This window comes from Apodemus sylvaticus, chromosome 3 (assembly GCF_947179515.1).
Source record: "Apodemus sylvaticus chromosome 3, mApoSyl1.1, whole genome shotgun sequence".
NCBI lineage: Eukaryota > Metazoa > Chordata > Mammalia > Rodentia > Muridae > Apodemus > Apodemus sylvaticus.
The window spans coordinates 66,433,567-66,449,231 of NC_067474.1; the positions used below are offsets into that span (position 1 = coordinate 66,433,567).

The 15,665-nt window shown below is 38.3% G+C and overlaps 1 protein-coding gene across 1 annotated transcript; it reads right to left on the reverse strand.

Moving 5' to 3' along the window:
• Window positions 1-2,353: 2,353 nt before the first annotated feature.
• On the reverse strand, window positions 2,354-3,397 carry LOC127679906 (olfactory receptor 13C4-like). The gene is given in 1 exon segment (XM_052175488.1): window positions 2,354-3,397. A coding segment is annotated over 1 exon segment (1,044 nt).
• Window positions 3,398-15,665: the final 12,268 nt, after the last annotated feature.

The window sequence follows — 15,665 nt, forward strand, 5'->3', positions numbered from 1 at the left end:
AGCTTTGTGTCTTTTGAGTTGTTAATTTGCAACTGAATTGGATACTTCAGGGACAAGTTCATCCCATTCCACCTTTAACTCTTGACCTTGTTTGTTAAGCAGACTGGCTGTGTCCACCCAGGCTCACCTGGATGGAAGGATTCCATGTCTGTTAAAGATACTTGCAGACCTCCTGGCTTCAAAACTTATATAAGTGGATCTCCAAAAAGGGAGCCACATAGAACTCAGATCTATGTGTGTTTGTTTATGAACAAACATGAGTACCAGTGAGACGTGCAAGGCAAGGCACCGCATGGGGAGGTAAATTTCTGCTTCTGAGTCCCCAGGAAGTACACCTAATTACATAGGGGTTAATGTCGAGGGGCCTTCCTTATAATAATAAGGGAGCCTATTACCCCTCCTCTGAAAAAGACGTTATACAATATTTAAGAGGAATTACGGTCAATGCCTCCCCTCCTGGTTAAGGCCCACCTTCTTATGAAGGATATTTATCCACTTGTTTTCTACCTCCTCATTTTCAAATTAATAAAAAGGGAGGAAATTTACAGAGCCATATTGGGGCAGTCATGCACATGGTTTGAGTTTGACATTGGTCAAGGACAATCCCTGGCTTCTGGCAGGAATCTGCCAGTAGGACATAATAGGGAAGTAGGTTAAAGCAGGAATTTTTATCCTTGGGTGGAGTGCTAAGGGTATACTTGACTATGGTCAAGGTTAACTTCTCCCAGATAGCCAGGATCCTGCTCCACCTAGGGTGGAGTGCTGGAAGTAAAGGTTAAGTTCATTCTTCCTCCAGGTCTAGGAATTCCTGAATTAAGCAGGTGACCAACCCAGCTGCCAGAGCAGTCAAGATGAGGACCTCCAAGAGAAGCTAGACAACTTCCACTGGAACTCAGCTCGGAGTCTAGGAGAAAGGGTTTGCCCAAACTGTTAAAAGATCTGGCGCCACTAAAGTTTCGGGCCTTGATCAATGAAATATTGTCTTGGCCCTTCTTCTTTTCACCCCTTCCCTATCCATCCCTCAGCTTCTGTTCCAGAAACCCAGTTCATAATAGCTGCAGGCAGCTATGGAATACAACACAAGACAAGTTTCAAGATCCTTTTGAAGCAAACTCTAATCCTCAGTAAATGTAGCTGAGCACAACTAGTGAAGGCAAAGAATGAAAATATCTCTCCCTAAACAAGGGATTTTGTTGTTACTTTAGTTTTGAGATTATGTTTTAATTACATCTCTCTCTTCCATTTCCTCCCTCCAAACCTTCTCATACACCCTTCCTTTTTCTCTAATGTATGGCCTCTTTAACTAATTGTTATTGTATGCATATGTTTTCCTTTATCACTAACAAATATGTATATTTGTATAAACAGTTGCTAAATATAATCTGTTCAGTCCATATACTACTACCTGCATGTATGTTTTCAGGGATAACAATTTGGAACTGTCCAACTAACTGGTGTACTCTTTCTTGGGAAAGACTACCTCTCCCATCCCCAGATATACTGAATTGCTTGTGGTTCTTTGTAAAGGGTTCCTGCATTTTGAGATCATTCCTGTACAGTTTGGCATGTTTATTGGTGTCCTCTTTGTTCAAGTCATATTTGGGCACTCCTGTTATTAAGACTTTAAAAGTATAGCTTCTGGTTCTGCAAGAAACACAATCTCACAGCAAAGTCCCTGATGCTCTACAATCATTCAGCCTTGTCTTCAGCAGTGTTCCCCCAGCCAGAAGTGTAGAAGCGTTTGGTAAATAACATACTTTTGGACCAGACTCCACAATTCTGCATGATTATTAGTGATGGTTTTCTGAAGAGGTCTCTGTCTGTCACAAAAGTATATATGTATTGTTGTCAGAGAATTAGATTCTCCTCAATAATGATGATTTCCTTAGAACTCAGTGGTAAGCTTGGTTTCTATTAATACGCACAGTTTTCCTTCTGTTAGGTGGGTATTAAGACCAATCAGAGAAGTGTTGGTCAGCACCAAGGCATGGATGCCATCCCAGTGCCTTTATGACTACTGTGCATACTATTCATTGAAATGGTTCATAGGCATCAGAGATGAGTAAGGCTGTTGGTTGTCTCCCTCTGTATACATCTTACATGGTGCTCTCTGGTTCCATGAGAGCTAGACCTAAAGGAGGCAGATTTAAGGTCCAGCACAGGAGTTTCTGGGCCCTGTTTCTGAAGTTCATGTTGTCTTTAGCACTAGGGCATACCTTCCACTTCTGAGAGGTAATCAAGAAGCCAAGATTTTTCCAAAATAGATAAATAATTAAATAAAATATTCTCATAGCTTTTTGCAACTGAGTCAAACTCATGATTGCAACACAAAAACCTGTGTGTGCCAGCATCTTTATGGAATGACCTTTTGCTTCAGGATGTATTTTATAGCAGCTTTAACATCTTTATTTCTCAAGCTGTAGATGATTGGATTCAGCATGGGGGTAACTACTCCATAAAATAAAGAAATGATCTTATCTGAAGTTTGGAACTTGTCTTCCCCAGTCAGATCTTGAGACTTCGGTTTTGCGTACATAAAGAAGATAGTTCCATAAAATATGACCACCACAGTCAGGTGGGCAGAGCAGGTAGAGAATGCCTTGCGTCTCCCTGTGGCTGAATTCATTCTCAAGATTGTGTGGAGGATGAACAGGTAAGAGAAAAAGATGACTAGTAGCGGAATAACCAGGAAGGCCATATTTGATATGACTATGGTAATGATATTGAGAGATATATCAGCACATGCTAGCTTGAGGACAGCTAAGACCTCACATGCAAAATGATTGATAACATTATTCCCGCAGAAAGGCAACCGCATGGTGAGGTATGTTTGCACAACTGAATTGATGGTACCAGAGAACCATGAAACAGATGCCATAGATACATACACTTCTTTTCTCATGATGATGGAGTATCTCAGAGGGTTGCAGATGGCCACATAGCGATCAAAAGCCATCATTCCAAGAAGCAAACATTCTGTGGTTCCCATTGCAAACCCAAAAAATATCTGCACTGCACAACCAGAGAAAGAAATGTTTCTTTTCTTTGTAATTGGGCTCATCAAAGATGAAGGAACAGAAGATGTTGTGAAGCAAATATCCAGGAAAGAGAGATTGCCCAGGAAGAAGTACATGGGCGTGTGAAGATGTGAATCAAAGATGCTTGCTATGATCAGAACACCATTGCCAGTTAGAATCACTAGATACATAACTAGAACAATAACAAAGTAAATGATCTCAGTCTTTGGGTATCCAGAAAGACCCAAAAGAAGAAATTCAGAAACAAACGTCTGGTTATTTTTATCCATGTCATCCACGGTCAGCCATCATTGGAAGATATACCATAGCACATATCCACTGCCCCCAAAACAAATGGTACAAAGCACCTGAAAAATCATTTTTCATATATTAGAAAGGGTTCATTTCTTACTCTCTGGCATTGATACCCCAATAATGTATGTTATTGAATATAGTGAAATTAAGTATGTAGGAAGTATGCATGCCCATTGCTAACAGATGGCTATCTATCCATATCAAATGCACATTCAAAAGCAATACTTTTTATTGTTGAGAATTCATTCCTTAACTGATGTTTTAAAACCCCTAATTACCTATTATACATCTGAATCCTTCATTTAATCTGCTCTAGCAAGCTAGCAATAAAAAAGACAAAAGTATACTAAAAAAAAAAAACCCTGTAATTCTGAGTCCGTGGTTGATAACAGTCAAAAATTTAGAACAACTTTTATTTTTTGAATAGTATTTCTTTTTGTACTTGATGCTGCATATACTATTAATCCTTTTAATTGCAAATTACCAACATTTACACACAAAAAAATAAGTGTTATAAGCTAAAATTTAGCATCATATCTAATCCATAACTATCTTCCTCTTTTAGCCCACTCTTAGCCTCTTGTGTGATTATTCCTATGACAACACCATTACAGGGACCAGATCCACAAAAATGCGATAGTCTCAGCAAAGCATGACACATTCCAGTCTTTCATTCTTCAGCACCAGAGTTCATTTTCACAATCTACTTGTTTAAAACAACCTAACAAGAGCAATAATGAAAGACTTAAATGAACACAGAGCTGGTGCTTCTGGCTGTCTTCTGATTCCAATCCATTTCATTTTGCCATATTACACAGTTTGGCATAGAAGAGAAAGATTCAAGAATATAATTCTTTCAAATATTATACATAACTCCAGATTAACATAATGATAAATATTAGAGAAATTTAAAGACACATTTTTAAATGCATAATCAGTTTGTACCAAACAACTCTAATGTTTTAGCATGCTGCTAGTAGCTTACCTCAAAGCTGAACTCATTCTAAAAACAATAAGTGTCAATAATGTAAATCAGTGCCATTATAAGGTTGGCAATGGAATTTAGAATACAGAAAGGTATAAAGTTACATTGTGAAGACAAATATTCTGTGTCTTAAGTTAAAATTATACATTCATCAGAAGGTTGATGTTTATGAGAAATAATCATCAAAGGAGACCCAAAGGAATGTTCTGGACATTCTGGATCTAGAAACATGGACAGAATAGGATTGGTTTGGAAAAGAAAAGAAGATGGGCAAATGTAATATGAGAAGCTGAGCCAGAGTTAGGAGAAGGCAGGTTGGCTGCATATCCTTTTTATTAGAAGCTGTCTCTGTGAGCGTGTGATGGTAAGCATACCTAAGAAAGTAGCAAATGTGGACCAGCAATAGCCTTATCGGAGAGGTAACACTAAAAATGTCTATAGACATCCTACTGTCAACAACAGAGAGTGGTCAGCAAGAACCATAGAGGAATTAGTCACAATGGCGAATGAACTGTATTGATTAAACTTTGCCCAGAGAAATGGGGCAATGAGTTTACACTTATCTAATAGTACCTGACAAATCAAATTTTCCCTGTAGGTGAATTTCAGAAATTGCTCAAGAGACACTGGATCAGAGACATTAGCAGAAGGATCTGTCCAGAGGCATGAAAAGGGAAGGAGGCACATTGACTCACCAACATGTGGCCATGCTGACTCCTATCGGAGTGGAGTCCAGGCATAGGGAGACCACCTTCCTCATCCTGACAAATGTCGTGACAAAGTACCTTAGATGACCAGAGTGGCTTCTGTTGTCACAGATCTCAGTCTTTTTCTCCTTAACTAGAATCCCATCACCTACTCAAAGCCACCGAGAACCATGCCTGTCTTGCCATCTTTGGTTCTTTTCCACTTCAGACACTCTAAGTGGGTTCATTTCTGGGTAGGAAATAAGTGAATGGAGGAATCAGCATGTCTGCCTTGCTCATACCTTGCCTCAAACACAGTAACTAGAAATGGTGCAGAGTTTTAACTGAATGCATCAACTTTCCAAACCAATTCTTCCTGCAGTATTTATGGAGTTGAGTCCAGGGTAACTTAATGTACCCAAATTGTTGGCTAGTAACATATTTTAATTATCTTTCAGCTTCTTTTAGTCAGTACTAACAAGCAATAGTCTTAACTAGATACCAACTACTGTCAGCACAGGTGGTGACAGAGGCACCCAACACTCACTGAAGTACCTATGAAATAGATTGAGCATCAAAGAAAGATACTCAGACTAGAATTACAACCTTAGTTTGAGAATCTATCTTATTTTATAATCTGTTGCATTTTGAATATGGCATATAAATACCTTTACATATTATAATAAAAAGTATGTGGAAGTTTCTTTAAAGATTAACAGTTACAAAAAATACAATATATGATAATTCACAGAAATATTTGGGAAAAATGAATTATTTACTATATGGCTTCTGGCCATTTGTATTATTAATGCATAATAATGAATGCCTTTAATTACAGAAAGGCTTTAATTGACTTAATTGACTCACCCTTAGAGTGATGAAATTTCTTATAAGAACCAGTCACATTTTTAAAGAATTCGTTTCAGTATTCTGAAGATTCAACAAATATGCCAGATTCCTAGGTGTGGCAGAATAAATATTTGTGATGCAACATCTATTATAATTGTTCCCCAAATCCCAAAGCAATTTAAAGTTGGAGAGAGGGATGTGAATTAGAGAAACTTCTTACTCAAAAGGGACAGTGTCCCACAGACCCAATTAAATGTAGCTGAGAGTGTACTGTAGTTGCATAAACACCTAAAAAGGAAATAACATTTTCCATTCCCAGTGATTTTGGAAGAGCAACAGATGTACAATAAACAAACTTCCAAGGGTAGGAATCTCCAGTGTAAACCACAACTGGAAAAGTTAATGTAAGAGATTGGTTATTTAAACAGTTATGATTATTATTAAACATTATACCTAAACAAATGATCTCAGGGCTTGAGAGATGGTTCAGCAAATAAGAATATGTACTGCTCATGCAGAGGGTCTGAGTTCAGCTCCAGGGAGCCATATCAAGCAGTTCACCTCTGCCTGTAATTCCAATTCTAGAAAGATCTGATGCCTCCCTGCATGAGACTTGCATTCACAAATACACACACACACACACACACACACACACATTTAAAAAGAAAATCTTTATTTAAAAGTTAACTTTTAAATTTTTAAAAAGAAAAATGAAAAACACTGACTACACATTAGTGAACCGTTCCCTTTACTATCTATTAATTCATTTGTTACATTAATTTCATGGATAATTTCATCAACAATCATTTTTAAATGGAAATTAAAAATATAATAAATATGCCTACGATGGTCACATTGTAGGTGTAAATTTGGGTGTCATTTCTTTGTTTGTTGATTTGTTTGTTCATTTGTGGATTTTCTTGTACTCATAGTAAATAGTTTGGGAGGAATCCAGAGTATTGTTAAACCAAAGCATTTGAGGAACTTCGGTATGACACAGTTAGAGAATGCTATGGGTGCTTTAGTTGTATGTGAGACAACTGGATAGGAGGCAATAAAGTGGACAATATGGAAAAACATAGGAGGAAAGCCATTTTAAAAAATGATACATGTTACTTGAATTTTAAATTACGTGTGGGTGTTTTAGAGTTTGCATGTGAGTGTGGGTGCTATGGAGGCTAGAAGATGGTTATAATAGAAATCATTTAACCAGGGACTTTCAGAGAGCTACTCCATTATCAGCACAGCAAGATCTGAAGAGCCTGGGCAACAGTACCCTGTCTCCAGGCAGTGCAGGAGGAGAGCTGTGCACCAGAGGCCACCTGGGAAGAGGCAGCTTGCACTGGTGAGTCCAGCATTGACAATACCAACTAACCCCAGTGAGAACTAGATAGCAAAAGGCAAACGCAGGAACGTCACTAACAGAAATCAAGGCAATATGGCAACATCTGAATCCAATTCTCCTTTAACAGCATGTCCTGGATATCCCATCACACCAGAAAAACAAGATTTGCATTTAAAAACACTGGTCATGATGCTGGTAGAGGAACACATGAAGGACATACTTAAAGAAATTCAGGAGAAAATGGACCAAAGATTAGAAGCCCTTACAAGGGAAACACAAAAATTATTGAAAGAAATTCAGGAGAATACAAAAGCCAATAAGGAGGAAATGCAAAAATCACTTAAAGAAATATAGGAGAACTTTGGTCAACAGGCTGAGGTCATGAAAGAGGAAACACAAAAATCTCTTAAAGAATTACAGGAAAGCACAAACAAGCAAGTGAAGGAGCTAAGCAAAACCATCCAGGATCTAAAATCAGAAGTAGAAACAACTAAGAAAACTCAAAGGGAGACAACTTTGGAGATAGAAAACCTCGGGAAGAAATCAGGGGACATAGATGCAAATATCGACAACAGAATACAAGATATAGAAGAAAGAATCTCAGATGCTGAAGATACCATAGAAACCATGGACTCAACAGTTAAAGAAAATGCAAAATGCAAAAAGCTTGTAACCCAAAATATCCAGGAAATCCAGGACACAATGAGAAGACCAAACCTATGGATTATAGGCATAGATGAGAAATTTCTTTGAGAAAATCAACAAGATAGATAAACCTTTAGCCAGAAAAACCAAAGGACACAGAAACAGTATCCAGATTAACAAACTTAGAAATGAAAAGGGAGATATAACAACAGAAACTGAGGAAATTCAAAACATCATTAGATCCTACTACAAAAGCCTATACTCAACACAACTGGAGAATCTGGAGGAAATGGACAGTTTCCTAGACAGATATCCGACACCAAAACTAAATCAGGATCAAATAGATCAACTAAACAGTCCTATAACACCTGAAGAAATAAAAAAGGTCATAGAAAGTCTCCCAACCAAAAAAAGCACGGGACCAGATGGCTTCAGTGCAGAGTTCTATCAGACCTTCATAGAAGACATAACACCAATACTCTTCAAAATATTCCACAAAATAGAAACAGAAGGAACTCTACCCAACTCATTCTATGAAGCCACAATTACGCTGATACGAAAACCACACAAAGATCCAACAAAGAAAGAAAACTTCAGACCAATTTCTCTTATGAATATTGATGCAAAAAATAATTAATAAAATTCTTGAACCAAGAATCCAAGAACACATCAAAACGATCATCCACCATGATCAAGTAGGCTTCATCCCAGGGATGCAGGGATGGTTCAATATAAGGAAATCCATCAATGCTATCCACTACATAAACTCAAAGAAAAAAACCATATGATCATCTCATTAGATGCAGAAAAAGCATTTGACAAAATCCAGCATCCTTTCATGCTAAAAGTATTGGAAAGAACAGGAATTCAAGGCCCATACCTAAGCATTGTTAAAGCAATATACAGCAAACCGGTAGCCAACATCAAACTAAATGGACAGAAACTTGAAGCAATCCCACTAAAATCAGGGACTAGACAAGACTGTCCTCTCTCTCCATATTTTTTCAATATAGTACTTGAAGTTCTAGCTAGAGCAATTAGACAACATAAGGAGGTCAAGGGGATACAAATAGGAAAGGAAGAAGTCAAATTATCACTATTTGCAGATGACATGATAGTCTACTTAAATGACCCAAAAACCTCCACCAGAGAAATCCTACAGCTGATAAACAACTTCAGCAAAGTGGCTGGTTATAAAATCAACTCAAGCAAATCAGTTGCCTTCCTATACTCAAAGGATAAGCAGGCTGAGAAAGAAGTTAGGGAAATGACACCATTCAAAATAGCCATAAACAATATAAAGTATCTTGGTGTGACTCTAACCAAACAACTGAAAGATCTTTATGACAAGAACTTCAAGTCTCTGAAGAAGGAAATCGAAGAAGACCTCAGAAATTGGAAATATCTGCCATGCTCGTGGATTGGCAGGATTATTATAGTTAAAATGGCTATCTTGCCAAAAGCGATCTACAGATTCAATGCAATCCCCATCAAAATACCAACTCAGTTCTTCACAGAGTTAGAAAAATCAATTCTCAAATTCATCTGGAATAACAAGAAGCCCAGGATAGCTAAAACTATTCTCAACAACAAAAGAAATTCTGGGGGAATCAGTATCCCTGACTTCAAGCAATACTACAGAGCAATAGTATTAAAAACTGCATGGTATTGGCACAGTGACAGACAAGTGGACCAATGGAATAGAATTGAAGATCCAGAAATGAATCCACACACCTATGGTCACTTGATCTTCAACAAAGGAGCCAAAAACATCCAGTGGAAAAAAGATAGCCTTTTCAACAAATGGTGCTGGATCAATTGGAGGTCAGCATGCAGAAGAATGCGAATTGATCCATTCTTATCTCCATGTACTAAACTTCACTCCAAGTGGATCAAGGACCTCCATGTAAAACCAGACACACTGAAACTGAAACTAGAAAAGAAACTGGGGAAGACCCTTGAGGACATGGGCACAGGGGAAAGGTTACTGAACAGATCACCAATAGCTTATGCTTTAAGATCAAGAATTGACAAATGGGACCTCATAAAATTACAAAGTTTCTGTAAGGCAAAGGACAATGTTAAAAGGACAAAACGGCAACCATCAAATTGGGAAAGGATATTCACCAACCCCACATCTGATAGAGGGCTAATATCCAATATATATAAATAACTCAAGAAGTTAGACCCCAGGGAACCAAATAACCCTATTAAAAAATGGGGTCCAGATCTAAACAAAGAATTTTCACCTGAAGAAATTCGGATGGCCAAGAGGCACCTTAAGAAGTGCTCAACATCATTAGTCATTAGGGAAATGCAGATCAAAACAACCCTGAGATTTCACCTTACACCAGTCAGAATGGCTAAGGTCAAAAACTCAGGAGACAGCAGGTGTTGGAGAGGATGTGGAGAAAGAGGAACACTCCTCCACTGCTGGTGGGGCTGTAAGATGGTACAACCACTGTGGAAATCAGTCTGGAGGTTCCTCAGAAAACTGGACATGAGACTTCCAGAGGACCCTGCTATACCTCTCCTGGGCATATACCCAAAGGATTCCCCAGGATGCAATAAAGACACATGCTCCATTATGTTCATAGCAGCCTAATTTATAATAGCCAGAAACTGGAAAGGACCCAGATGTCCCTCAAAGGAGGAATGGATACAGAAAATGTGGTATATTTACACAATAGAATACTACTCAGCAATTAGAAACAATGAATTCACAAAATTTTTAGGCAAATGGTTTGATCTGGAAAATATCATCCTAAGTGAGGTAACCCAGTCACAAAAGAATACACATGGAATGCAATCTCTGATAAGTGGATATTAATTAGCCCAGAAGCCCTGAATACCCAAGGCACAAACCGCATAACAAATGACTCCCATGAAGAAGTATGGAGAAGGTCCTGACCCTGGAAAGGATTGATCTATCATTGGAGGGTAATATAAGGACAAAGAAAAAAAGGAGGGAGGTGATTGGAGAATGGATGGAGAGAAGAAGGTTTATGGGACATATGGGGAGAGGGGATCGGGAAAGGGGAAATCATTTGGAATGTAAAGAATGAATATAGAAAATAAAAATATTTTAAAAAATGGGGTACAGAGCTAAACAAAGAATATTCACCTGAGGAATATCGAATGGCTGAGAAGCACCTAAAGAAATGTTCAACAACCTTAGTCATCAGTGAAATGCAAATCAAAACAACCCTGAGATTTTACCTCACACCAGTCAGAATGGCTAAGATCAAAAACTCAGGAGACAGTAGGTGCGTGCGAGGATGTGGAGAAAGAGGAACACTCCTCCACTGCTGGTGGGATTGCAAACTGGTACAACCATTCTGGAAACCAGTCTGGCAGTTCCTCAGAAAACTGTGCATGATACTACTGGAGGACCCTGCTATACCACTCCTGGGCATATACCTGGAGGATTCCGTAGCATGTAATAAGGACACATGTTCCACTATGTTTGTAGCAGCCCTATTTACAATAGCCAGAAACTGGAAAGAACCCTGATGTCCCTCAACGGAGGAATGGATACAGAAAATGTGGTACATTTACACTATAGAATACTCTCAGCTATTAAAAACAATGTTTTCATGAAATTCTTAGGCAAGTGGGTGGAACTGGAGAATGTCATCCTGAGTGAGGAGACCCAATCACAAAAGAACATACATGGCATGCACTCACTGATAAGCGGATATTAGTCCAGAAGCTCGGAACACCTAAGAAACAATTCACATATCAAATGATGCCCAAGAATTAGGAAGGAGAGGCCCCTGGTCCTGGAAAGGCTCAATGCAGCAGTGTAGGGGAATACCAGGACAAGGAAGCAGAAAGGGGTTGATTGGGGAATAGGGGAAGGGAGAGGGCTTATGGGACTTTTGGGGAGGGAAGATCAAGGAAAGGGAAAATCATTTGAAATGTAAATAAATAATATATGTAATAAAAATTTTTAATTTTTTAAAAAATATTAAAAAAACTAAAAGCCCACCTCTAGTGTCATATCTGCTTCAACAAGGCCACCCCCAACAAGACCATACTCAATCTTTCCCAAGAGTCTATCAACTGGCAATTAAGCATTCAAGTTCTCATTCTCATTTAAACCCCCACATCTAATTAATGTGCTTGAGAGAGAGGACATTGTATGTGGTAGGCATGTCCCTACCACTGAGCTGTTCCTCCACACGGATTAGCATAATTTCAAGAGAGCAATGGGGGTAATTTCAGAACCTAGGACTTAAAACACGGAAAATGAATTATTGTAATATAAATAAAAATTTTTTCTCACATATTTATTTCCCCAGAGAATTTCCATGACAAAAATCCGTGAGCATCTGTAAATGACAAAACCTTAAATGACTGATTCTATTAGAGACTGACACTGCCATTCATTAATGTCAACTAAAGAAATCTTTTCTTTATCAGATATTTTCTTCATTTACATTTCAAATGTTAGCCCCTTTTCTGGTTTCCCCTCCAAAAACACCTTATTCTATACCCCGTCCCCCTGCTTGCCAACCCACCCACTCCTGCTTCCCTGTCCTGGCATTCTCCTATACTGGGGCACAGATTACAACAGTCTGCCTCCAAACCATGCTTATCAAAGTGGACTCTGTGAAATGAATGCATCAGAAAAAATGTTTGCTTCTTGAAAATGCTAAGAGTTCTCCCCTGCTTTAGGCCCAGCACATTACCATCTCAGGAAATACATACCAGACTACAGGCATGTTCATTGTTCAGAAGCTATCAGTGTCATTTTCTGTGAACAAGCAGAGGAATCACAAGAGCATAACTCATGGCTGTTGAGCTGCTGTTACACTAGCCAATGCTGATTCGTGCATATATTGCCTTCCAGTTCTCTCTCTCTCTCTCTCTCTCTCTCTCTCTCTCTGTGTGTGTGTGTGTGTGTGTGTGTGTGTGTGTGTGTGTGTGTGTGTGTGTGTGTGTAAGATAACACTATTAAATTCCTCAAATTTCAAGTCTGTACAAAGAAGTAGAAAAGACCAACTGCACAGAAATTGGGTAATTCTTCAGGGGCTTCCAGAGTACCCAAGTACTAAATAACTCCTTTTGTAATATATTTGATGAATTTCTAGTAATCCTCCCAGAGAACCATATCTGAAGCATCCTATCTCTTTGGGATTCCTACCTGCATGTGTCCATGTTCCTCTTCTAAGGTAGTATTTCTTCCTAAACATTGGGTACACAGCCTCCTTTGTCTCCGTGATACTGGAACATTTTTCCCAGAAAAGAAGATTCTCCTTTACATGTATGTCTCCTATAGTATGGGATCCATGAAATATGTCCTCTTGGCAACAATGTCCTATAATTGGTACAAAACAATCTGGAAGCCCTGCAATACTGGGATACCCTAAGAAAGGCAGTCTACACTCAAGTGGCAGCTCTCTTCTCAACTCATTGACAGAAACCCATTTTTTCGTAATGGTTCCTCCATAAAAACTGTATTAGTCATATGTTTCTGGAATATTAGCCTCTGTCAACATGTCTTACATGGGTATTTCTTTGGATGTGATCACTATAATGTTGGGCAGTGTAATGGTTTTGTTTTTTATTATTACAGATGTGTGTCTACTACCTCTTCATTCTTTGTAGTATAAGAATCAATTTAGCCAAGGAAAGAAGAAAAGCAGTTTCCTCCTGACCAGGCTCTGGGGTGAATGAATATGTTTGTGGGAAAATTCCCTTCATACACATGAGCCAAAGACTTTGCTTTTGATAGACTGATCCCTTTGTTTTGTGGTACAGTGACCCTGTGCTCAATACTATCTCCTCAGGCTGAGGAAAACAGAGGTGCTTGGCCTAAATAAAAATATATCGAATAAAAAAAAAGACTGAGGGAGAACTATTGATCTTGTATGATATATCTAATAAGTTTGCCTCAATTTGACTAGCATTCACAACCGTCTAGTGACTGGGTCTTACAAAATCATATTTTATATAGTTTTATTAAGAAAAAGAAGAAACATTTCTGACAAAGTAATATCTAAATGATGTGCTGTATGTTTCTCAGTGTTTATTACTTTCTAAAGAGGTTGCTTAGTTTTATTTTTTCATTTCTGACTTAAGAAGGAGGTTTAAATGACATTTCTCCTTTGACTTCAGCATTATGGAGCTATCTCTGCCTAATCCACTCATAGAAATGACATGTACATGTGTTTTGTCTGTCAGGATGTGTCAGCAAACATTTAAAGATTATTCTAAAGGAAAAATAATAAACAACTTGCATGAGAATAAAAAAAAACATGTGTTTCATAGTTCCATTAGAAACCTCCACCTTTGAGCTTAGGCACAAAACAAGCTCCTGCTTTAATAGGAATGATTCTAAATGAAAACAATAAAAGAAATAATGTCATATGCCAAGTCATAGAAATTCAGCTAAAAATAAATGTAATGTTTAATCATCTCAGTATATTACTCTAAGAAAATGACTAGGAGGTCATAAAATACAGGAATACTTGGTGTAAGAAATGTGTCAATGTTTAAAAGCAGCAAAACAATTTGTGTCTTTTCTTGGAGACTTTAGCAGCACATCTACTTTAGTATATAAAATGCATATTTCAGACCTCTGTTTTAAAAACTTATTACAGTACTTTGGTTTGTTTATCTATTATTACTTTTATTTAATTTATGCATGTGATGTGGTGCCAGCCTCCACTCCAGCTCTGTGTTTGACTGTCTTTCCCTGTATGCATCCCCAGAGCTTCAGTGTACACACTGTACTCCAGCAACTAACAGTGAGGTCGTCCAGTTACATCACTGTCTTTCACCTCTAATCCCAATCACATAAGCTGTTTTCATTTTCCCACATCTCGTTCTTGGAAAGCCCCTAACAACCATCTTGTCGCTTATGTTCCTTCCTGCTACTCCTACTTTCCCTCCATTACACCATTTTCATTGACACCATAATCACGTGTTAGCTTCTTACTCTCCCAATAACAGAACTGGAGTGACTGTTCTCTATGTGAAATCCAATGTCGTGTTAATTAAAGACAGATGGTACTCATTACTTGGAAATTCATTAATTAAAAATTGAAAGGAAGATAAAAATGCAGACTAAGTTCCAGAATTAAAATAAAGCGCTAAGACAGCTGAAATTTATGCACTATGTCATCACCAAATGATAAACATGGAAGTGATTGATACAGTATCCAATAACCTTCAAACATAAAGAAAAACAAGAAGAAATGAAAGACTGGTTTTGATGTCAAACAGATCATTAGGATCAAATAAAGCTCACAGTGAACATTATTTTTAAGTAAACAATTGCTGCAAAACTATATCAAATTTGTATTCATTCTGTTTGGAATTGGTTCCAATGCTTTGTTCCCAAAATGATTCGGTTCCCAAAGATGTGCTTCCAGACTTGAGGGTCCCTGCCCCCAGCTGGTTTCAATTGATAATAAAGAATCGCCATACAGCCAATGGCTGGGCAGAAAGATGAAGGCAGGACTTTTAGACTGCATGGGCAAGGGACCAGAAAAGAGGGAAAAAGAAGAATAGTCATGACTCAGAGGGAGAAGGATCAGATTTCTAGAAAGGGGAAGTGGCCCTATGGAAGTGGGGGGTGGGGGTGTGCTTCCCAGAAGGTCACAAGGTGGTAAAGATAAAACAGATTTAGAAGGTGTTAAGCCAGGAATACTGGAGGGGAAATCTGCGCTTTAGCCGTAGGGGGTAGGAAGAGTAGAAATGCTAGTCATTGAGATAGTCAAGGCATATCAACATTAGCTGGCGTGCGTTTCTGCATGGTGCGTTTGTACGGGCATGTGTGCATCTGTCATTTGTGAGTCCAGAGAGTTCTTGAG